Source organism: Electrona antarctica (genome assembly GCF_951216825.1).
Source record: "Electrona antarctica genome assembly, chromosome: 9".
In the NCBI taxonomy this organism is placed as follows: domain Eukaryota; kingdom Metazoa; phylum Chordata; class Actinopteri; order Myctophiformes; family Myctophidae; genus Electrona; species Electrona antarctica.
The window spans coordinates 28,857,558-28,880,536 of NC_136790.1; the positions used below are offsets into that span (position 1 = coordinate 28,857,558).

At 40.5% G+C, this 22,979-nt stretch overlaps 4 protein-coding genes across 8 annotated transcripts; 1 reads left to right on the forward strand and 3 right to left on the reverse strand.

Moving 5' to 3' along the window:
* Positions 1-1,588: 1,588 nt before the first annotated feature.
* On the reverse strand, positions 1,589-8,694 carry cyld2 (cylindromatosis (turban tumor syndrome) 2). 2 transcript variants are annotated; one of them, XM_079510999.1, is made up of 14 exons: positions 8,486-8,694; positions 7,672-8,148; positions 7,068-7,191; positions 5,904-6,136; positions 5,294-5,471; positions 5,070-5,190; positions 4,775-4,882; positions 4,255-4,334; positions 4,022-4,088; positions 3,810-3,942; positions 3,279-3,387; positions 2,840-2,958; positions 2,501-2,705; positions 1,589-2,186 (listed from the first exon to the last, which is right to left on the reverse strand). In XM_079510999.1, the coding sequence occupies exons 2-14, from the start codon at positions 8,104-8,106 to the stop codon at positions 1,999-2,001; spliced, it is 2,100 nt and encodes a 699-aa protein (XP_079367125.1). In that variant the 5' UTR covers positions 8,107-8,148; positions 8,486-8,694; the 3' UTR covers positions 1,589-1,998. The 2 variants fall into 2 exon arrangements, with proteins under 2 accessions (XP_079367125.1, XP_079367124.1); XM_079510998.1 differs by having other exon boundaries at positions 7,068-7,194.
* Positions 8,695-8,818: 124 nt separating this feature from the next.
* Positions 8,819-13,670, reverse strand: LOC306930179 (glutathione hydrolase 7-like). Of its 2 annotated transcripts, XR_013790861.1 has the most exons (17): positions 13,419-13,670; positions 13,103-13,332; positions 12,856-13,004; positions 12,643-12,757; positions 12,488-12,555; positions 12,320-12,393; positions 12,017-12,198; positions 11,757-11,844; positions 11,509-11,636; positions 11,320-11,411; positions 10,758-10,904; positions 10,525-10,639; positions 10,057-10,194; positions 9,825-9,924; positions 9,606-9,717; positions 9,358-9,424; positions 8,819-8,861 (listed from the first exon to the last, which is right to left on the reverse strand). XR_013790861.1 is itself a non-coding variant. In XM_079511001.1 (16 exons), the coding sequence occupies exons 1-16, from the start codon at positions 13,537-13,539 to the stop codon at positions 9,412-9,414; spliced, it is 1,872 nt and encodes a 623-aa protein (XP_079367127.1). In that variant the 5' UTR covers positions 13,540-13,670; the 3' UTR covers positions 9,081-9,411. The 2 variants fall into 2 exon arrangements, 1 of the variants encoding a protein (XP_079367127.1); XM_079511001.1 differs by lacking the exon at positions 8,819-8,861 and having other exon boundaries at positions 9,081-9,424.
* On the forward strand, positions 13,331-22,524 carry snai1a (snail family zinc finger 1a). 2 transcript variants are annotated; one of them, XM_079511031.1, is made up of 3 exons: positions 13,331-13,463; positions 19,208-19,720; positions 20,925-22,524. In XM_079511031.1, exons 1-3 carry the CDS (start codon positions 13,355-13,357, stop codon positions 21,107-21,109), a joined length of 807 nt encoding a protein of 268 aa, XP_079367157.1. In that variant the 5' UTR covers positions 13,331-13,354; the 3' UTR covers positions 21,110-22,524. The 2 variants fall into 2 exon arrangements, with proteins under 2 accessions (XP_079367157.1, XP_079367158.1); XM_079511032.1 differs by lacking the exon at positions 13,331-13,463 and adding an exon at positions 18,394-18,636.
* On the reverse strand, positions 13,881-17,046 carry tp53inp2a (tumor protein p53 inducible nuclear protein 2a). 2 transcript variants are annotated; one of them, XM_079511042.1, is made up of 4 exons: positions 16,906-17,046; positions 15,583-15,778; positions 15,173-15,299; positions 13,881-14,505 (listed from the first exon to the last, which is right to left on the reverse strand). In XM_079511042.1, the coding sequence occupies exons 2-4, from the start codon at positions 15,692-15,694 to the stop codon at positions 14,280-14,282; spliced, it is 465 nt and encodes a 154-aa protein (XP_079367168.1). In that variant the 5' UTR covers positions 15,695-15,778; positions 16,906-17,046; the 3' UTR covers positions 13,881-14,279. The 2 variants fall into 2 exon arrangements, with proteins under 2 accessions (XP_079367168.1, XP_079367169.1); XM_079511043.1 differs by having other exon boundaries at positions 16,901-17,046.
* Positions 22,525-22,979: the final 455 nt, after the last annotated feature.

The window sequence follows — 22,979 nt, forward strand, 5'->3', positions numbered from 1 at the left end:
ATACACTTTCAAATTAATTGAATCGTTAATACACCGTATTTGTTTGCTGTTAGTGCTGCTGCATAATTGTATTGTCTACTCTATTGTAGCCTTTTTCAACGCATCACTGTGTTTATTGTTGGAAAAAATAATGTGCCCCCTTTTAAAAATGATATGCCCCCCCTGCTGGATTTGTGCCTGAAGCCGGCGCTGAATGTATTGTTTCACTTGATCAGTTTTTCATGAGGCTAGAAATCAGCGTTTATTGGATCTGAGCAAATTACACTACTGCCCTCTTTTCCACAAGAGGGCAGTAGAGACCACAATACGCATTACCCATTACATATGCTTATGTTTTGGAAAGCACCTTGGGTCAAATAAAATTGACTTAACTTGACATAGGTATCGAATGTTGTTACTAAACCCCTTAACAAAACACATACATATGCTTATGTTTTGGAAAGCACCTTGGGTCAAATAAAATTGACTTAACTTGACATAGGTATCGAATGTTGTTACTAAACCCCTTAACAAAACACCTTTACACCTATCTATGATATTCTATATGTGCAGCACAAGTTGTGCTTTTAAACTTTTAATTTATATTAGGGAACAATTACAAAGGCACAGGCATAATTGTACCACCCTTTTTTCTATTATGCTTTTAAAAGGTATGCTCTCAACCTGTATAGGTGTAACATAAAACTAGCCTATTCCTTGACAGGCTGTGGGCTGTGTGGCAAGGTGTTGTGTGACAATGAAATGATGGCATTTAATAGTAGGCTATTAGATCTCCCTGTATGTGGATTAACCACTTGAACCTCAGCATCCATATTCTTGGGGAAACAAAAATAGCCGATCTACAAGCTTACAATGTGTTGTGAGCTTGTAGATTGGCTATTTTGTGTGTATGGAAGATAAACGGTCCAAGTACAGAGCCTACTCAGGTCCAGTTACTGTAATACTACAGCGTAAAGACGGACTAGAGTAGAGGTTAAATCATGTTTTGGGAGTGTCGTCTCTTATTGGATAGAAAGAAGAATAGAACTGTGCAGTTTAGCAAACAAGGCCAAATTCAGAGAATTTGTAATAGCTTATCTCATCTCGCTGATCGCAGGACTGCCTTTACTTTACCCACAGGGAGCATGTGGTCAGTGTACTTAACTAGTTGATCTACCAGGAACCCCATGACTGCCTAGATGTTCTGAGACACGTAACGCGTACCGATGACTGTTCTCACCACATCACTAGTAAATAGCATAATGGAATAAGGGAATTCAGAGAAAATGTTAGTTACAATATGCAGCTTACAATCAGACAAGAACTTGTTTTAACCTTAGGGAGGAAAGCATCCTTGAGATGATTAGATGTTTTCAGCATTCCAATTGATATGCTATTTGTAAGCACAAGCTACTTCCTCACTAAGTAAGAAAACAAAGATTTGGTTGTGTTATGTCAATTTTTGTTTTACTGAGAGAGAGATAGAAAGAGAGAGAGAGAGACTAACCAGAAGTAGATTAACAAATTACACAAAATTAAATTAACCTGAGAATTGTTGTGTGGACATTTCACTTTTATCTGATAAAACAAGAGAATCAGCACAAATTCATAAAATCACTAAGGAGTTACAGTTTCCTTTATAAAACTAGTATAAATAATCACAAAGACAAGTGCAGACAACAACACGGCGGTGGTACGAGAGATCAAATGTTTGCAGTGTTTTTGTGGAGGGGTAAAACAGGCAGATATTAACACAGATTTTGACAAAGGTCAAGAGGACGACAGTGTCTGACAAGGATCAATTAGGCTTATGTCAAATGGAACATGACTTTGATAATTATTTCTAATCATAATTTGCATCCATTTCCAATCTTGCATTTCTTTTGCCAGTTATTAGCATAAAACCTTGTTATGGCTGCCATGCACTGCCATGTCAAGAAGACACTGACAAGGTCAAGGTTATTATGGCACTGTTGTGGGAACATTTAGTCCTGCTTAGTGTGGAGACTAATGCAGTATTTATTTGTCAATTTGCATTGATTGGCTCTGGTATAAAAACATGTAGGAATCACACAGCAGCCTGCGCACTAGCTCGTCGGCCTGAGAGAGATTGGCCCGTGCTAGCTCCTCGTCCGTTTGGGACAGGAAGTCCCCAACTTCCGGACAAGCCTTGATCTCTGGAATGTTGTATCCTCTTTCGTCATCACCTGAAAAAAAAGGTGGATACTAGATTAGAGATCAGCACAAGCCAAGATAAGAGCCAGTCCTAGACGTCAGATGCTGTGTTATCTCTAAATCTAGCTTGGAAACTCAGAAAACAAGGTAGTCATGAATAATCATCTTGCAGGGAAACCACAACATAACATAATTTGCACGAACGGTCATGTCTTTGTCACAATGGCAATTCTTTGCACATACAAGTCAATACATAAAGATAGTGGCTGCAAGCTCAGGTCAAAAGTATGCGGAACTTTATTTTTACACTTGTTTATCAGATAAGGCCAACTTAAATCTGTCTCACCGCATCTGTCTGCCATGCTGTCAAAGAAGAGCCAGGAACGAGTGTCAGCGCCATATTTTACAAATGACACATAATGACTAGTTTTAATACAGAGAACAGCAAACAGCTGCATCATGTGCCTTGGCACAGAGTTATCAGTGTGCATCTGTGGTGGCACTACCAGAGCTCTGGGGCAGTGGCCCTGCCGCAATCGATGGGAATGCACCTTAAGAAAAAGTAAGACATGTAAAAAGAGTTGTACTTTTAGTGAAGGAAAACAACATCAGTCCTTGTGTAACTTTTGTTGTATGACATGGAGGTGACTTTGCATTTAAAACCATATGCCACAGCTCTGCTTACCTGTGTATTGCAAGTGGAGCAGTACTGTTTGATTTTCCCTGGTTGGAGTTTACAGTCTGGAAGACATTGAGGACATTCGATCTCTGCCACACACCCACAGATAAAGCATTCTCTTGGAGCTGTTAGGGTAAGTAAACAATCCATAGCTAAGAGTCAGAATGGCCCCAAAGTTTGGCATCCAAAACATGTCTACCATAGAAAGTATGAGTGTATTTTTAAAGGGACTAAGCTGAAAAAGTGAGGGGCGCTCTTATCATCATACATCATCTCATTTGTCTTCAATGTTTGTGTTTACACACTTTTTGTCTTCAATGATTATGTTTACACACTTTTGTCTTCAATGTTTGAGTTTACACAAACACTCAAAGCTGGACATAGGAGGGGCTAGCGCCTCTCAAAAAGTAAAAGGCACCGTAAAAATCTTTAATGTCCTACTCACAGTTATATAGCAGATCTGTGATGTCCAGCTCTGTGGAGGGGATTATGTTGGGGAACATTTTGTACTTCTTTCCAAACCTTGGCATCTGCACTATTAGACAGGATGGAGTCTGATGAAGAAATGGTGGGGACAATCATTAAGCCTGAGTTACTACTGTGAGGGTGCACTGAAAATAGCCTATCTAGCATCTCACAACAATATGTCGCTCTGGGGGCATAGTGGGTAGAGAGGCTGCCTCGTAATCAGAAGGTCACCAGTTGGATTCCCAGCCCCAGTCTATGTGTCGCCGAGCAATACACCAACCAAGCCCTAACTGCTTCCCCCTAAGCGCCCAATATAACTGTCTAAGCAGCCATCAACTGGATTAAACTGAAACAATTTTCACCGCGGCATTAAGTTATGTTGTGCTGCAATGCATTGTGAGCTGGTAGATCTGCTATTTTCGGCGCATGAAACCCACATGAAAAGTAGAAATCAAGCTCATGTATATCATCACTTTGAAAGATTGCATAACAAAGCAGCACAACCCACCTCCTCAAACTTTAGGTCACATGAGAGGAAAGACGTGTCCAGCAGTTGTTGGACGGTGGGCATCTGGACCACCTGCTCTTTTTCCAAAATGATCTGGAAGGTATAGGCCCCCTGAAACATTTCTCCTCTAGATCTATGATGAGAAGAACTTCAGTGACTTGAGTTTGCAAAGAAAAACGAGACAGGTTATCATTAATGGATCCGTTTCATACCTGAGTTTAAGCAAGGGCTCCATGCAAAGTCCCTTCTGCAGGAGAACTGTGATGAATTCCTCAGGATCTGCAGGAAAGCAGTATTTAGAATATAGCCTACATGACTCTTTAAACATAGGTTCTGTTATCTTGATACAAAAATGACAAAATATATTATCTTGATCACACCTTAGACAATTTCTATCATAACAATGAAAACAAAAATTGCTCCAGGCACACATACTGTATAATACCTTTTTCTTCTGTGAGGAAGGTTTCACAGCCCAGCTGTTCACGGAATTTCATCACACTTGCAGCAGGAACAAATCCTTGTCTGAATAGAAAACAGCAGCAATCAGTGCCAGCACAGGAATGATACAACAGCATGCAAAGGCTAAAACAAACTAAAATGCACGCACACACAAACACACAGACTCACAATCTCATGCACAGTAGCTGCATGTATTTCATGTTAGTACAGACCTAATGCAAATGGTAAATGGTGCATTTATATAGCACCTTTATCCAAGGCGCTTTACATAGATTACATTCACCCATTCACACACCGATGGTGGAGGAAACCATGCAAGGCAAGGCACCAACCAAGCAATTAGGTGTCTTGCTCAAGGACACTTCGACAGTAACTCTGTAAATACCACCATACCATATCAATAAAGCTAATACAACAAAATGTGTTGTTTACCCAGTGGAAAGACATTATCATTCATGCCTATATTTAGCCAACTTGAGGGCAATAGTTATAATGTACAGTACCTGCGTAAGCGGTTGATGATTTCTTTTCTAAGAGTGCAGGATATGGGTTGTTCTGTTGGTTTGCGGGTGCTGCAGACAGTATCCAGCGTTGTGGGTGAACTGAACAGACTGTAGGGACAATTTTCACTTTTATCAACTTGGCACTTGGATGCTGCAATTTATTTGTATGCAAGTTGTGTTAAATTAAATTAAAATGGTCCCAATACTGTGCCAATAAAGTCAATCTGATCTGAATCTAGAGCAAGTGCTACTGGAGAAGCACAAGGCCTGTGGGGTGCTGCTGAACTTGTTGTACCTGAAGAGTGTGGCATCCAGATAACAGGAGTTAAAGTGACCCTGAATACCCTTCATTCTTCCCACCAACAAAGACAAGGCCTGTGATTCATGTATAGGGGGTGCATCCTCCTCAAAGTCATCTGGTGGGGGGGAAAAAGAAAACACATAGAATAATAAAGTAATTGTCCCACTCCCAATATAAGTATGTGTCAAAACTGTACACAGGGACAATATATACAGTACATGTGCAAGCTGGAGATGGTTCTTTGGGTTTCAGGCTCTCCTTATATGTAGGGGAGCAGAGAAACCTGCTGTCAGGGCTGCACTTTGTAACTGGCATAAACAAAGCTCTGTTCCCTTTGCAGGAGAAATATCTCTGGCCTCCATGCATCCCATCAGAACAGCCATTTACGTCGTAGTCCTGAAAGAGTGAGAGTCAAGATAAAGGTAGTCAAATCTCACAAAAACCTCTATTCTGCATAAAGGGCAACATTGCTGAATCTGAATCGTATTGTTCTGTGAGGATGACATGGAAATCTGACATAACACTTTCTCTGCCTGTCTACAGTATGCAAAAATGATGTGTTTTAAATACATTTTACGTAGCCAAGCGAGCAAGCTCTCAACACAGAACACATCACAAGTTAAGTCCTAAAAAGGACCATAGCCGATTATCTACACAGTATAGTTGCATAGGCTATACCATTACTGCTAATTTATTTTTGTCAAAAGATACAGATTTTTATGGCTATTTTTAAGTTATGATACTGTAACTGTACATTTTAAATAAATGCAATATATGACTGTTAATAGACTTTGCATGCATCAATGGCAGTAGGGTTCTTTAACTCACCAATTCAATTCCTGCCGATTCAGTCGTTTTTCCAGGGAGAACTCCCATCCAGCGGATGACTCCATATACAGTGACCCCTGTATTTGATATCACTTCCACCATGGACCCTACATCTAGGCGAATATGGGAACTGTTGGGGCTTTGACTGATACTCTGCATTTCCATCATTTGTCGTGCACGTGATCCCATATTTGGCATGGAGTTTATGCGTGACACTGCCTTTCTGTTTAGACCTGGAGGCAAAGGGACAACAATCGTAGTTATTATGAAGTTGTTTATTTGAAGCAAAATGTTGATGTTTTAGGCCACATTGACCTTCATCAGGTTCAGGTTCCCACATTTCATATTTTGTTTCTCACCAGCACCATTTAATGTGTGTGTCTGACAATGACATTTTATTGGTCTTGTGACAGTTTTTGTGCGCCGTCACATGCTGCATGCCATCACATTGACCTCCAGTAAACATGCCACAGGTCTAAATATGAGGTATGCAGACTCTCTGAGCACACAATGTACACAAATGGCAGCTCATGTGATAACTTTACCATTCTGCATTCCAGAACACCTGGGGCCGGTTTTTCAGGTTTTATGTAGAGGGCCACTTGATTGGTGCCCTCACTGTAGTCACAGGTGCTTGAGTAAAGCAGTTCAGTTTTGTGTAAGAGATTATGTTTTTGTTGAATAAAAGCCATGAGGGTTTACTAATTACATGGCGAATTCCCTTTTGTATAAAAAAAAAAAAATCACACCCGTGTGAAGTGAGGAGAGCTAATATATTAAAGTCTAACTCATGTTGCTATGATTAGGTAATGATGATGTAAAACAAACAGACAAAACAAACTCTTTATTGTTAATGGCATTTAATGTTTGTGTTAGCGACTAAACAAACATTAAACCCTGTCCATTGTCAATAGCGTTTTTAATGTTTGTTTAACGAAAAACAAACATTTAACCTGTAGGCTATATAGGAGGGGCTAGAGCCTTTGCCATTTAGACTTAAGAGCATCATTCATAACATTTTGCAAACACAATTTAATTGTGTATATGTGATCACTTGTTAATTGTTTATTTCACTGTAATGTTTGCTCATATTTTATTGTATTCTTCTCTTGTGGACTAGTACTTAGACATGCAAATAAACAAACAGTAGGGCAGGCTACTGACCTCCAGAGTGGCTGTCTCTCCAGTGAAGACCAACAGGGACAGAATAAGCAGGGACCACCTGGATGATGTCTGCTGCATTGAATAAGGGAAGAGGGACGGGCTTCTTGGATGGAGTGGGATCAGACTCCTGTAAAAAGGAAATTGAAGGACCTTCAGTTAAAAATAAATACATCAAATACACAACATCCCCAGTTAGAAGTAACTGGGGATACAACTCCCAGTTACAACTCCTGTGCAACATAAGTGTTATGCAGTAATACTCGATTACGAGTGGATATTCCTTTTTGAAATAGGCAGGTCACATGAGAAAATACATTTCAACCCAATATCTTGTCTGGCTCATATTGCCAATAGAGAGTATGCGCATGCTTAAAGTGAATGGCACTATATGGCACATAGAGTGGCAAATCGAGTGGCAAAGCAACAGGCAAAGTGAGTTTAACATTGTTTAATGTTGTTTAATGCAATCAGATATGACTTTTCTGTGTGGATGTATGGGCTGTCAAGGCCAGAAAGTCGTTTTTGCCACTCAGTAGGCGTTCGTGCATAACTTCCTGGTTTGATGATGATGTCACGCGCATACCCTCTATAAAGATACACTCACCACAAATTCAACCTCAAAGCCAAGCATTTGCAGATCTTCTTGGTTCTCCTTCCTGCCGATCTGCATAAGGTTCTTCACCAGCCCTGGCATGTGTCCTTTCTTGTGCTTCACCACCACAAGGTCATCCTGAGACAGTTCACAGATGGCAGAAAACAGCTGAGGATTACACAGCAGCTCTAGGCGTTTGCTTGATGGGGACACGAAGAGCAGAAGCTGAGCTTGGTGGCGGGTTAATGGGTACGTGTCATCAGATCTCACGACCCCCCCACTCTTGGGGCTGCCTGCATTGCTGCCACTGCCGTAGAGCAATCCCATCAGTTCCCCATGCTGTATCTCTGCCTCCACACGACCAATGCATCCTCTGGAGAAGCCTTTCCTCGCCTTGCCTCTTGTCACAATGAAGAATTTCTCTTTTCCTCCTGCTTTGGTCTCCATGAGACTCCTTGTTTGCACAATAGTTTTCTGCAAAAGTTGAGGCTAGCAGACAAAATTCTAATATTTAATTCTAATAATTTTCACTGTAGTGTGTGCAAAGTCATTTCAGAATATCATAAAAAAACAAAACAATAACATATTTGAGTTAAAGAGAGGAATGAAAGAAAATTCTTCAACTTTCAGCTGAATAATGAATTGTCATCATTGTACAAGGGTCATACAAAATTGGTGGTGGCAACATTGTGCTAGCCTAAATCCACTTGACCCCAGCTGAAATAAAGACACGTTTGGTTCTTGTCTAAGATAAAAGGTTTCACTGCAACATTCTTAATTAAACACAGATGAAATCAGTAGGCTAATAATAGATAGATCTACTTACTCAGGATTTTCAAAGGCCAATTATTTAAATGTCACTGACATTCTGCATCGGTGAGCACGAGCCGAGGTCTGAACTCGTCACAAAGTTCCTATGAATAAAGTAGTCTCAAGTCTGCCTGCGTTCCCAGTGAGTTGATATAGTGACCTGGCAGTGACCGGCGACGCCTACTCACTGTGTGCTAGTAGTGTGCGCGTTGCTTGATTGGAAGCCAGTAGACAGGAAAGAAAGAGAGCCCTATGCTACTTTATCTACAGTGCTCCAAGTGACACATCATTCCATTCCACAATCCACAGGTAGGCAAGCCTAGGTCGTGTGTAGATGCATGTATGCAACTAATGCAAGTGGCAGGTCCAGGTCGTTACAGCATGCAGATAGCCTGAAATAAAGATCAGCTTGAAATTTCAAGGAAGGGGAATACTGAGCCTAATTTATTTATTTTGCTTCAACACTATATTATTTTATGTTTTAGTTTGTGATGAAACGAATGTACTTGGGCGCGTTCGAAAATAGCGCACTGAGGCTGAGCGCACTGTGCAATGCAAACTAATAGGCGAGCGAGTGCGCTCCGGTGCGGTATTTCCGAACGCGCCCAATTGTATGTAGGCTATCTACTTATTTTACCTTGGAGACATAATATTCTGCATTTATTTAAAGCTGCAGTTAACATTCCATGGAATAGAATTAGGTTAAAGTGAAACTATTTACAGGTAAATGATCAATTGAAACGAGCAGCGCAAGCTGATATTTTTATAGGCTATAAAAGATGATCAATAAACTAAAAAAAAAAAAAGTTTGTCAAATAAACAGAATAAATCAGCCATTTCACCACAAATAATTTATAGCCAATTAATTATACATGAAACAAGTTATACATTTCAACTGCTTCAGTTGAAAATTGCTTCGTAGAGTAGTCTGCCCTCTGTTGGTCACTGGTTGTTACTGCAAATACAATAAACAATGAAATAAGACACCACATTCTCTCATCCTTGTAGTTAAGACACCGTCAGCTTTCAATTACATGACAACATAAACTATAAATATGAACTGTATTAGGTAGAAATGTATGTTTTTCTTTTGTTCTTATTAAACTATCGATATCCTGTGCAGGAGATTGTCTCACGGTCCATAGTCCTTGTTCCACTTGATACCCCGAACCACAGATAGTGCCTTCACCCTTTGGACAATGTGACCCTTTCCACGCAACATCTGCACCGCCTCCTCTGGAAACCGAGCTAAAAAGTGAAAAGGCAGGGCAGAAGTATAAACACAAATGCTTGTGTGTAAAAAACAAAGGCCATAGTAGAATGAAGAACTATTGGGTCATATACTTAAGTCTTACAGTCTACAAGAAGGCTGTTTGATTGGAGCTGGGGATGAAGTCTTCCTATGGACAAGCTGTCATTAATTTCTTTATGGCTGGATAATGCATTTATCAAGACCTAAAAGAAGAAAAAGACAATGAAATGAAGACTGGTGTCTAACCAGAAGTGCAATACAGTAATGGTAGTACCTACATCCACATTTAAATATACACAAGTCAAAATACTGTAAAGTACTGAATCATTGTAGACCTGAGTAATCCCACTCAGACTGTGTTCTCCATCTGAATTGGTTAATGCCAGATATCTCCCACATTTATGCCAGGGCGGCACAACTATTGTGGTCATGAGAGATGACATTGGCCTCTTCCCTGGTTGGATCCTGTTTCTCTACAATGTAAAAGGCAACAAAAGAACATGGAATTATGAAAGTCTTCATAAAGAATTTTCTGGAACCTCTGCATGTAAAATCTCCATGAACAATCAGTCTTAGCTTTTCCCTGCACAATCTATATTGATATTGTTGCACATGCCGAACTATCCTAACGCACCACTATTTTTCTTTCTTCTTTGCCACATTTCAGTTTAGTGCACTCTGTTAATAATTCATGCAGGAATGTGTATGCTATAAACTAGCTATAGATACATACAAGTAAAGGAAAAAAATGTACTGAAGTTCTGTCTATTGTGAACTTGTGGCTTACTACTTATGTAATTTACCAGAGTATTGACTATCTCTTCGGTTTTGTTAGGCATAGAGAAGTCAAGGATGTGACTGTTGAGGAGAATGCCTGAGGGGGTCATGATTCTACTCCCAAATGGCCTGCTCAAGGAACTGTAATGTAAAAACATTAAAACAATGCATGAAGAGTGCCAAGTGGCTCATACCATGAATGTTACCTTTTGTGTTGACATTAAAGTTTGATGTAATTCAAATGGATCAAACACACTACCTTGTCACGGATACAATGAGGCCATCTAGTCCCATTACTATCACTTGGCTAGCCACAGCCTCACCCTTGGAGATAGTTGGGTCATGCTCTGGTGGAGAGGCGTAGGACGAATTTATTTTCTGCCATAGCATATCAGCCTTTCTCTTGCTTTAACAAAGACAGGGGTGTAAGGGAGAATATCCACCAAAATCACTTCGGAGTTGTGCTTTACAAAAGATAAGTAGTAAGAGGCACTGATCCAGGTCAAATCGAAAATGAATGGTCAGATTTTCAGGAAAGTTGGTGAGAATGATCAGTAACCCAGAAGAGATGACCAAGTTTGGTTCAAACAAATAAAAATGGCCACGGTCACAATCAAGACAAGAGATGTTGATGCGGGTAGGGTTTGCACCGTCAGGTGCTTTTTTAAAATCTGTTTATTGGGATCCCCAATTGGTGGCATGTGGATGCCATTTCCTGGGTCCATAAAATAATTATAAAACAGGATTTCACCTGATAATGAAGAGTGTTTACAGTACATGTGAAATACAGAATACCCATTTTCTGGAAATAAATTGTTTACCTTAGCATCTCAGAAAGAAGCTGGGGAGTTGAAATTGAGGAGTTGTGCATAGCGTCATCCAAACCTTTTTGGATGACGCTTTCTTTCAAAGACTTTAAAATGAATAATAAAAGGGAAATAGCATTCAATAAGGCAACTAGAATTTCTGTAATCACCAAAGAGGCGACACCTAAGGTTGAGATCATGTACCTCAGCAATCCAATGGTATATGTTACGTGAACCACCAGTTTCAGAGAGGTTGAAGCCCTCCAGCAGGTTGAGGGTCGATATCAAGGCAGCACCAGCAGATGGGGGCGGGGTAACTAGAACTCTAAATTCTAATGGAATTAAAGCACATATGTAGAATGTGAATGAATGAAAAGTGTCATGGAACCAAATTCATTTGACAAATGACAAATGTGTAATATTTTATATAGAGTATATTGTACAGCATTTACCATGATACAGGCCTTCCACAGGTTGTACAAACTCTGCACTATAGTTACTGATATCCTCTCTGCTCAGGACCCCTCCGTTTGCTTGCACCTATGAATGATCGAAGTACAAGTCAATTACAGTTTCTGTGCACTTAACCACCTTGATTCAAACCCATGGTTAAACCAAACTTTGACTACTACAGGCAGAGACACTCTGCTACACGCTGCTTTTACTTGATGTTTCCCCCACTATATATGCAACAATCCTTTTCATATGTTACCTCATCCACCATCTCTTGCGATATGTTCCCACTGTAAAAGTCTGACAGGCCAGTTTCGAGGACAGCTGCGAGACTCTGCATTCTAAGAAATGCACCAGGAACCAGAGCCAGACCCCCTGGGAAGAATGTACTCCTGAAGCGCCCTGACAGGTTCTCGCTGCTTACCTTAGTTATGGCTTCAGCTGTTGAACAACAATTTGTCAAATACTAATGAAGAAAGTATGTCATGAACTGAACTTACATAATTACGTCAACTTGTGAGTCTGGGTGGGAGAAACCCCTTTGGAGGAAACACTGACTTACCTAGACTGTGAGACACATTGAAACCATCTCTGGCAATAGCAGCTGCTCTGGCAACCACATCCTTCCATGACAAGCTGGAATGGAGCAATGTTGTGCTTAAAGGCAAATAAAAAGGACATGGGAAAAAAAATGTGGCAAGAAACCAGGTAAAAAGCCATAGTATCCTACCTCCCATATACTTTATGAGCTTGGTGTAACCCTTTGAGCATACTTGGCACTCCAACCTGCAGACCTGGCTGAGTGGATGAGATGTCATATAATGAACATCTGCATTACTAAACAAATTCAGACATGTTATGAAATGTTTCACGTTCTAATATTACCTTTAGCTCTAGAGTATTGTGAAACATCTCCTTTATTGCGTAAGGTGCACTTTCCTGAAAATTGATTGCCCTGGATTCATTCTTATGAATGTCATGAACCAGCATTACCCCTCCTCTACATAAAGATAATAAAAGTTTAGACAGCATTTATTCTCATATAGTTCTGTGATTAATATTTTACAGTAAACATACCTTAATTGTATGACCACATACCCACCAATACCTGACAAATGCGGATGCACAACACCTAGACAGAGGACAGCAACGATGGCTGCATCTACACTGGAACCTTGATCATGAAGGACCCTTTGACCTAACGCTGTGCAGTACTTATGATCTGTCACCAGCACACCTTTCCTGATCTAGGATGACAAGGGCGTTTAAATATGAGCAAGATTACAGTTGTGTTTGAGACTGAGCTCTACTTGTACATGTGAGATAGGTATAAATTATGGCATACTTGAATTTTCCCCAGATACATTTGCAGGATCAAAGCAACGGTGACTGCTATGGCAAAGATGATGGATGCTGCATAGAGTGGCACAAGTGTATCATGACAGGAAGAAAGTTTCTTGGGTGCTGTAGGAGGTGGGTCGCCAGCAGATTTTTTCAAAAAGAAGTCTTTAGCTGTCAGATCACCATCGTCGCCAGAGACCAGCTGTTTTATCTCGTTTGGAAGATGGATGAAGTCTGTGTCAAGAAAATACCGGTAATGATTTTAGATCCTGACCCTAGTAGAACCTGCAGGGTTTGCGTAACCAAGGGTATACACATACCTGTATCAGGATCCTGTTCTTTGGTCAATGTGCCAGCCACCGCAGGTGAGCCTCCAAAACTCTTGTAATTGATTTGATTGTTGTTGTTGTTGCTCAATTTTGTTTCAGGGGATAAATCCATTATTTTTGTGTTTACTCTGAAAGAGACACGCAAATTGTATCAAAGCAAAACATTAAAAGATGGATTTGGGGATTAAGTAGTGTTTGTTCAGTTCACTAACACTAACTGCACTCAATCCACAGCTGCACAAATCAGTAATGGAAGACAGGAGTTGTAATTAACTCCTGACCAATGAGATTTTGTATGTGCATCTGATATTTCTCTCTAGTCTTGGTGAAGTTTTACCAACATAGTACAGACATTAGAATGCTTGGCATTGATTAAGAAATAATGCAAATTCAAGACCAATATTTTTATTGCTGTATGATGTTTTTAAGCTGGCAATACAAACTCAGAGCATAAAAATAAATACACAACTTAAAATGTTTGGGGATACATTTAGATCGAGCACATTTAGATCAATTCAAATATATAAAAGTCAAATGCACACAACCAAAAAAAACATTGTGTCATTTAATTAGATGTACATCTTAATCTTAAAGCTGTGTACAGTCACATTACAAATAAAAAAGCTGCCCATGATCAGATAAGTGCTTACCCCACCACCCTTCCCACCTCGACAAGGGGGCCAAATTGCCACCATGTGAATATGTCCAAAGGAGTACATAATTACGTATAGATTATATAGTGAGTGTGAATCATCATTTCAATCATTACTATTACATTTGAGTATGTGACTTCCAAGGTATATGGCCTGACCAATTTGTGTGCTTATATTAGCTTGGCGTCATAGTAGAGCCTTAGTGGGTGCAGTTGCGACGTCCTGGCTGGTGGAGGTAGGTGCTGCGTATGTGGAAGGAGTGGCGCTGGGCTTGCTGGCAAACACAGTTCTGACGTTGAATGCAGCTGCGGGACAGTTGGTGACGGTCAACCCATGCATGAGCCCTCTGGACACGAGTCACCTGGGTCATCTTAGCCAAGGCTCTAGCCTGGGATGTAGTGCTGCGGATGCTCAGAATAGTAGCGCTGTTGTGTGGAACAGACACATCTGGCTTTAATATGCAGTAAATTAAAAATATATTAATTTACATGTTTCAAAAGCACTTGCCACTCAGTGTGCCCTTGGTTCACAGTCTCTTTGTTGATTTTGGGTTTTATTTTGAAACTCAGTTTTAGGGGTACATGATTTTGAAAACACGTGATGTTAAATCCAAAGTGCCTAGGGACTCTGCAAGGCAGGGGCATCCTACTCCCTGAGCCAGGCTTTCACTTGAGCACATATTATTTCAAAGTAATCAATTAAATCGATAATTTAATTGATAGATTAACAATCCTATATGTGAAGATCATTAAACAAATTTCATGCATTTAAAAAAAATGTGAAAAACAGATCTACAAACGCAAATTGTAATTGAGTTGTTTGATTGTTGTGTGTCGCAAAGCTATTTTCAAAATGTTTGCGTGACACCATTGTGTGACAAACCTAGTATAAAATAATAGGTCTTAAAAGGTTAATCCATTCATTGAAATATGCGTGTGTATTATGAAAATGTTTTAAAGCTTCTTGATTATTCATTTAATCCAAAAAGTAATAAATAGAATAATCTGTAATAATATAATCGATAGTTGCAACCCTACTGAGTTCTAGAAAGAAGACCTCACTTCTTCCCTTGTTAACATCACCTTCTCTCACCTAATGTCAGTTTCTGGGTTTGCATCAGTTTCCTCATTGACAGCAGGGTTTGATGGCGCCCTACGAACAGATGAGTCATCGTGCTCTGTATCCTGGTCTGCTACAGAACTCACTTCATTTACTGCTTCTGCAGAAACACATTAGTAAGGAACTTTAAGGCCTAATATGTGGCATGCCAAACCAGCCAAACTCTACAAGCTAACAACGCATCATGATCCATAGTTGTCGATCTTTTTGGCAAGTGTCACTCTTGTGTAATGAAATATTAATCAGACTCTCAAAAACTCTGATTTATATTCATGCATTTATGCATTGGAGTTTAAAATGGAAAACAAACTTTCTGAACAAAATTAACTAATTGCTTGCATCATCACAGAAAAAACAACCACCCATTTAGCTACAGAACTGACCTGTATGGTTGACTAGAAGCCAGCCCTCATCGTCAACCACTTCGCCAGACTTCAGATCTTGGTGAGCATCCTCATCTCCCCGAAAAAACAAACTGGTAAATATTTTGAACATGTTTGGTTTCTGTCAGGTGTATGTGAGGTAGTTGCTTGCTTGGCCTCCCTCCTGTAGTTCTCAATGGATGTCCCACCAATAGACCTTGACAGAAAAAGACAAATGTGACAGTTACATCACATCACTTGGCGCTGCCTCTCTGTTTCATTGTTGTCAAGTAGCATCTATGATCCTTGGCCCGTTATTTTTTCATAACGGTATAACTAATCCTTCTGAGAGGATCCTAGACACCCTTATGGCCTATTGTAAGTTAAACAATATATTCGCTCAACTCAACTGATTGTAATGGTCATTGATTGGCCAATGAGAGCACTGCAGTGATTTTGAATAATCAACTGGCACGCAGAGCCCCATTGTTGCGTCCATCTGTTTTTGGTCATGGGGGAGGGGCTTATATGCTACAGTCCTACTTGCGTAGCTCTCTCGTCAGTCTCGTGCGTTCTCTACGCGGTGTCGCGGTACCAGCAGGTGTGGTAAGGTAACATTAACGTAACGATATTGTAGCCTACAGACTAGTAGTAGGCCTACCCAGGCCAACACTTCAATAGCAATAATGAGTTGCGCTGCGCACAAATAGAGTGGTGACGCTGACGGTCTACACTACAGTAGCATGCCCTACACTAGACTAGCCTACAGGTCGTGTGTGAGGCTGAGCCATGGCTGCAGAGTTTGGAAAAGCAGACAAGCAGTAGACATTTCCGTCGCCGATCAGTGAGCATGGACATGCGAACTGATTTAAGTCAACATCAACATCTGGAACAGATGCAGTCTGAACACCAGCATAGGGGTATTAGGCTACGTACCACGAAACGAAAATAATGATATAACACTATCGACAGTGTTATGGCTTTATAGTTAATAATAAGAACACATTAGTGTTTAACAGTGCATGGCTACAGATTATGGCATACAGCCTCATGGGAGTGGCACACAAAAATAAAAACAACATTCCGAATTGTGTCTTCCCGTGTTGTATTTGTCACCTCCGAACATAACGGTTTTCGTGAACTAGTATTTTGATATTTAATGGAGCGATCGAGGGACGTAACTAAGTCACACATGCACCTGCAGCTATACAGACAAACGATGAGAGCAAGGCTATACTTTATCGTGTCTCTGTCTAAATCAGTCTGGTTTCAGTGCAAACTGTTGGACGACCTATTTACAGATGTGTAATAAAGCTATAATGTCACATGTATAGCCTACCTTACCTGGATGATGGGGATCGTCTCTCAAATTAATTCGCTGTCCATTTTCTTAAATTGTGACAATTTTAGATGTTTTACCAGATATCCTACTTCAGTTTAAATGTAGCCTAACTTATCGAACTGATGCATACACCAATATTTCTTTTTTCGTGGCTGCTGTTTTGCAACTGTTTGGAAATAACAACAGCTCAGCTGCTCGCACGGCACCTCCTCTTTCTCCGCCTACTTAGAGGTCCACCAACCAATCAGAGGGCGCATGAAGAGCCATCTGTTTTTGAAATGCTGTACACACAGGCGCTGTCTAATAGCATTTAGTGTTTTAAATTAATTTAAATGTAAATTTAATCAGCCGCTGTTTTTGTTGGGGTGTCTCCAAGACTGCATCAAATATAATTTGCGAGGCCTATTGTTTTTTTCCTTGGGAAAAGTCCAATTATATTGGAATTTAATTTAATTGGGGTTTGGGGGATAGTGTTACCGCAAACGGTTTGAGGGCGGAATCTGAATTTTAAAAGTCGCATATGGAGCCCCATGTAGCCTCCCACACCCCACAATAAATAAATTAAATTAAATTAAATAAAAAAGACTAGTGTTGTTTTAATTACAATTAACAGATACCATTGCAGAACATACCATTGCAGAACGTCCATACCCACATAGGAATTACAGACATTGCTGATCCTTGAAGTGGTTGCACCACTTAAAAAACAGTCAAACAGACCTTGTTGTCACTAGTCTCAAATTGCTAGTTTATTCCAAAAGGTGGCGCAATTGTGCCACTGTGACTGGACTGACAACAACAAATCAATGACTGATTTGACTGATTGCAGAGCTCCTGCTGTTTTGTTTTGTTTTATTGTTGCTGTTTTATTTTTATTTTTTTAGGGTCACAATCACAAATTAGAAATTACCTTTTTGCATTAAGTTGACAACAGCCTACCATTCAATAATTCAATTCATCATATTTAGAATTGGAACAAAATGTTTACTTTTGAATTTCAAGACCATTAAAATGTATGACTTTTAACGATTAAGAACATAGAGGCTAGGCCTGACAATATAGGCCATTTCAGAAATGATTGTAGGCTACAATGAAGCTACCAAGCTGTTTTTATCCTTGTTGTTACGTTTTTTATAGGCTAATAATCATAATACAATGTTGCAAAGTGCTTCACATAAAACTGACGAAATTAAAGAAATTAAAGGCAACAACTGAATAAAACGGGCTGCAAATTAAAAAGCAGACATTGCTGTTTACTGTGTTTTGTCTACAGGCCAATGCCCTTGATGGCCCTGTTAAAGCATTGAGCAGTTTGAGCTTTGAGGCATATGTTTTCTGTCTCTGTCTCTCTTCTGCGCACTTTACCATTGCTATGGAAGGTGGGGTGTGCCCTCGGGGCGATCACACCCCTACTGCCTATGTCAGAGTCTTTCAGCAGAGAAGTGCGTTTAGTCATTTTGAGAGCGCTGCACAAGCACTATAGTCTACACTACAGTAGAGTTGTATAAGTCGCCCAACATCTCGTGGATTTATTGGATGGTATTTCTCTTCGTATTGTTGTTTCTGTGAAGATCTGAAGAACCCGTTGCATTTTCCGCCGTGTTGTGCTGTTGATCAACTTGTCCCGCAGGATATACTTTTAACATCAAAAAGGAAAATGCCTCGATCTTTCTTGGTCAAAAAATATTTCGCCAAACAAAAGCCAAACTATAGTGAACTGGAATATCAAAATGGTAAGTTACAAAACTCTTACTACGCTTACTAAGCTATAGTTAATGCATAATTATGGATGCATCCTTATAAGCGCATAAAACTTCACAGCCACCTGTTTTCTTAATTGGCTGTAGAATAATTATATATAGTATCAAGTAGCCTATATTCCTTAAACCTATCGAATGTGGCATGTGCGCAATTCTTTTCTTTGACTACAAACAAACCAGCTCCATGATCAAGTTGAGGCCCGTTAGATGCACTTTCCCCCTTTTTGCTACTAGACAGAGCTCCATTCATGTTACAACCCCTTGTGAATACGTGGGAGGAAATGGCCCATGAAACTTCTACTTGCCTACAGCTTTTATACCCTATATCCAAGGACAAACACAGGAATATGCAAAATTAGCATGGGTAGAATAGGTGTCACTATTGAATGTGTATAAAACATGTATGTGAGTAAATATAAAACATAATTCAGATCAGATGTGTGTATTTGTGTGTCATCTATACCTCCATGCATGGTTAGACCGAATTATTGTTGTTTTATGCTGGCTGTGTGTTTGAACAGATCGTCTTGTTTCTCGCCCTCAGACACTTCATTGGATAGATACCCTCTCTCTGAGCTTGCACCAGGGGAGAATGGTTCAATAGCCACCTGCTACACAACAGGCATAGTGTGGGACCTGAGTGTTCTCCCAGCCCTATACCTACCCTCCCATACACAACCCTCTGCTACCCCAGGTCCACTGGATCTCAGCTCCCCATCCAGTCTGAGTAGCAATGCCAGCAGCAGTGGAGAGGAGGACGATGGTCGCACCTCAGACCCTCCTAGCCCCGAACCCACTCACAGCTACAGCCCTCGCCAGCGAATGAAATGCACCGGCTCCAAGATCCACGGAAGTCCAAGGGAAGAGGAGGAGAGTAAGGCCCCCGCCACAGTAGCAAGGCCAGCCTTTTTCTGCAAACACTGCCCAAAAGAGTACACCAGCCTTGGGGCTCTGAAGATGCACATCCGGTCACACACTCTGCCATGTGTATGCACCACTTGTGGGAAAGCCTTCTCTAGGCCTTGGCTGCTGCGCGGCCATATTCGAACACACACGGGTAAGATTCACTTAGTAGATGGATGAGGTCATTGGCTCTATAGGATCCACTTCCACACATAAAAACAACAATCCTTACTTGGTTGCCAACTTTCCATTATGTTTTATGAGGTATGAGGTATAAGCATGTAAGAAATCATACATGCCTCTGCTTCAAGCTGCAAATCAATTCACTTCGGTTGTTGTAACTGTTATTTATCGGTTGCTTCTAAACTAAAGCATGGTCATTATCTGGCAAGTTTTTTATGGGGAAGGATATTATTCAATACAGTCAGTGCGATGAGCTCATCACAAAAGTGGTAAACAGTACACCCATAGGGAAGCCCGGAGTAGGCCCATTGATCACTCACTGTGTTCCTGCATCAATGACCTGATGGGTACTTATCTTATCACAGACTGAATGAAGACAACGAGGGATAGAATTCTGTCAAAGGGTACAAAGAATGTTTGAAGGACCTCTAGCTACCATTGAGCACTTACTACCTGAGGCAGTATGTTAGGGCACTAATCTCATTTAGCTCTTGATTAAATCATGCTAATTCAGTCAGACCCCTCCAGAAATACCTCATGTCTCTTCATTAGCTTCAGAATGAGGTGTTAATGGCCTGCTTCTGTACTTGGAGACGCCTGTCTGTCATTTCTGTGACCTTTCGCACCTTTTGCCAAATACTTTTGGTGGCTTCACATGGCCCATAATTTCTACTATGCCACATATAGTAGGCCTATCTATAAATTAAATTGTTTCTCAATTAACAAAAGTACCCACAATTCCATTTAATTATTAAACAACAACAATACTCACATATAAATGATATACATAATATGTTCACAAGATACTGTGTGAGTGTGAGTGAGTGAGTGAGTGAGTGTGTGTGTGTGTGTGTGTGTGTGTGTGTGTGTGTGTGTGTGTGTGTGTGTGTGTGTGTGTGTGTGTGTGTGTGTGTGTGTGTGTGTGTGTGTGTGCGCGCGCGCACACGCGTGCACACATGTGTGTGTGTTTATATGATCACCTTTCTTTGGTTGATGAACTTGAACACATCTTGTAATCTATTCCTAACATAACGCTAACATGGAACTATGTAGACTACTGTTGCTAGGCATTATGATGAAACCATTGAATGGCCACATCTCAAGCGCAGCAAGTGTAGTAATCACAGTAAAGTCATATGATGTGCTCATTGAACCTTTGTCTTGCCCCCTTCCAGGTGAGCGTCCCTTCTCCTGTCCCCACTGCAATCGGGCGTTTGCTGACCGCTCCAACCTGAGGGCACATCTGCAGACGCACGCCGAAGTTAAGAAGTACCAGTGTGGAGTATGCTCTCGCACATTCAGCCGCATGTCGCTGTTACAGAAACACACCTCTTCAGGCTGTTGCTCTGCCACGGTTTGAGCCAGGCTATGGAGTTGACGGATCCACGCAGACCTCAGGGCTAGTGGAAGGTGGAGGGCAGCGGGGGCGGGGGCGGATAAGAGATGCACACAGTCCCAAGCAGTCTGTTGACAACCAGCAGCACCGTAAGTGCATGGGGACCGTCCGAAGAGCCCTGGAAGGAATAGCCAACAACCTGGTAGTAAGGGCTGACGCTTCTTTATGGTTGAGAGTTTCACAAGCGTCTTGGCTTCTTTGTTTGCTGCAAAACCACAAGAGGAGCTGATAAATATTTACACATTTTTATTTGACTGCCGCAAGTCAAATTTCAAGCCATTCTTGGTTGATATCTTGGCACTGGACCAAAAACTGAACTGAATAATCATGACAATCACCAAATATCTGGCTCGGTGTTCAAAGTGCATTAGATTCCAAAGACCAAATCTTTTGTGGACTCATGGGGTTAGTGTTCAGTCTGTCTCTGGTACTGGCCAACTCAAGATCATGGTCTAGACACGGCTGCTGAGAGGTAGGGGTGCGTGGGTGGAATAAAACTCTCAGCGGGCCTCAACACACACACACACACACACACACACACACACACACACACACACACACACACACACACACAGCTGTCCCTGGTACTGTGTTGTAGATAGACAAAGTGCTAACAGGTGCTACAGCCATGACCTTCACTGTTTGATAACAGGTAACTTCCACTGCCCTCAGATAGCTAACAAAAAAGAGGAAGTCTATTATCAATAAAGAAGGCATCAGAGAGTCTTCGTGAGTTTATTTTCTCCAGTGGGGAGGATTTTAAGCCTCTATTTTGACCACATCCAAAGTTCCAAACCCTCTTTCTAATCTGATGCGTTTCAGAGTTAAGGAGAAGCCATTTTGTTCGGTGTTTTCTATGGAAGCTGTGTTCCTATAATAATGTTTTTCTTTTTAATGACATTTCAAGTCATGCACTCAAGGTTACCACAGTGTTACTAATGCCTACCAAAGCCATTTTTATGTAAGATGTGATATGAATTGTGCCTTGAAATCTATATAGCCTATACGTTTTGAAACCAAAAAATGTGCCTTTTCTTTTTACCTCAGTCAGTAGTTGACTTGTGATTAATAATAAGAAAGAGAAGAAAAAAAAACATTTGCAGTATTAATGGAAATTGGCACCAAAAAGAAGGCTGGGACCAAAGAACGTGTGTTTCAAGTGTTTACTCAACTGAGGTATGGTTGCCCAAGACCATGTAAATAAAACGGTCTGTATGGAGATCCGTTTCAAACTTTCCTGAATATTTTATGGTGGTTTTATAGTGCAATGTCCAGATATGTCTTATATAAATTTTGTACTGTTCCTGTGTGTTAACTTCTATTTCTTGTTTTTCATGAAATTTGCATTCAATAAAGTAATTTATGTTTATTAAAACTTTCTTTTGGTCATTTGCATTCATTGAATAATATTTGCAGGAGATGTCATTACATAGCTTTTAAAATATATATGAAAATTACATTACATTACATTACAAATTTTAGTTTCTCTTGCTGTAGTTTCTACTAGAAACTGTGGCAATTACTTTATCCATTGCTTAATTTTAATTAGTAGTTCAAATGTTGGTTTAAAATTTCTACTAAGATCATAAACAAGGGTTTTATATTCAACTGATATTTATTCTCATATTGGATGGTGTAAAATGGACCATTGTGTTGAAGCTAAGTACAGGTGTGCAGGTGGTTACACAGTGATGGATGGGGACAACTGATTGCACCTGCTCTAAGTTCACACCTGCCACCAACTTCTCAAAGCCACTGTGCAAACACTGCTGTGTGTGTGTGTGTGTGTGTGTGTGTGTGTGTGTGTGTGTGTGTGTGTGTGTGTGTGTGTGTG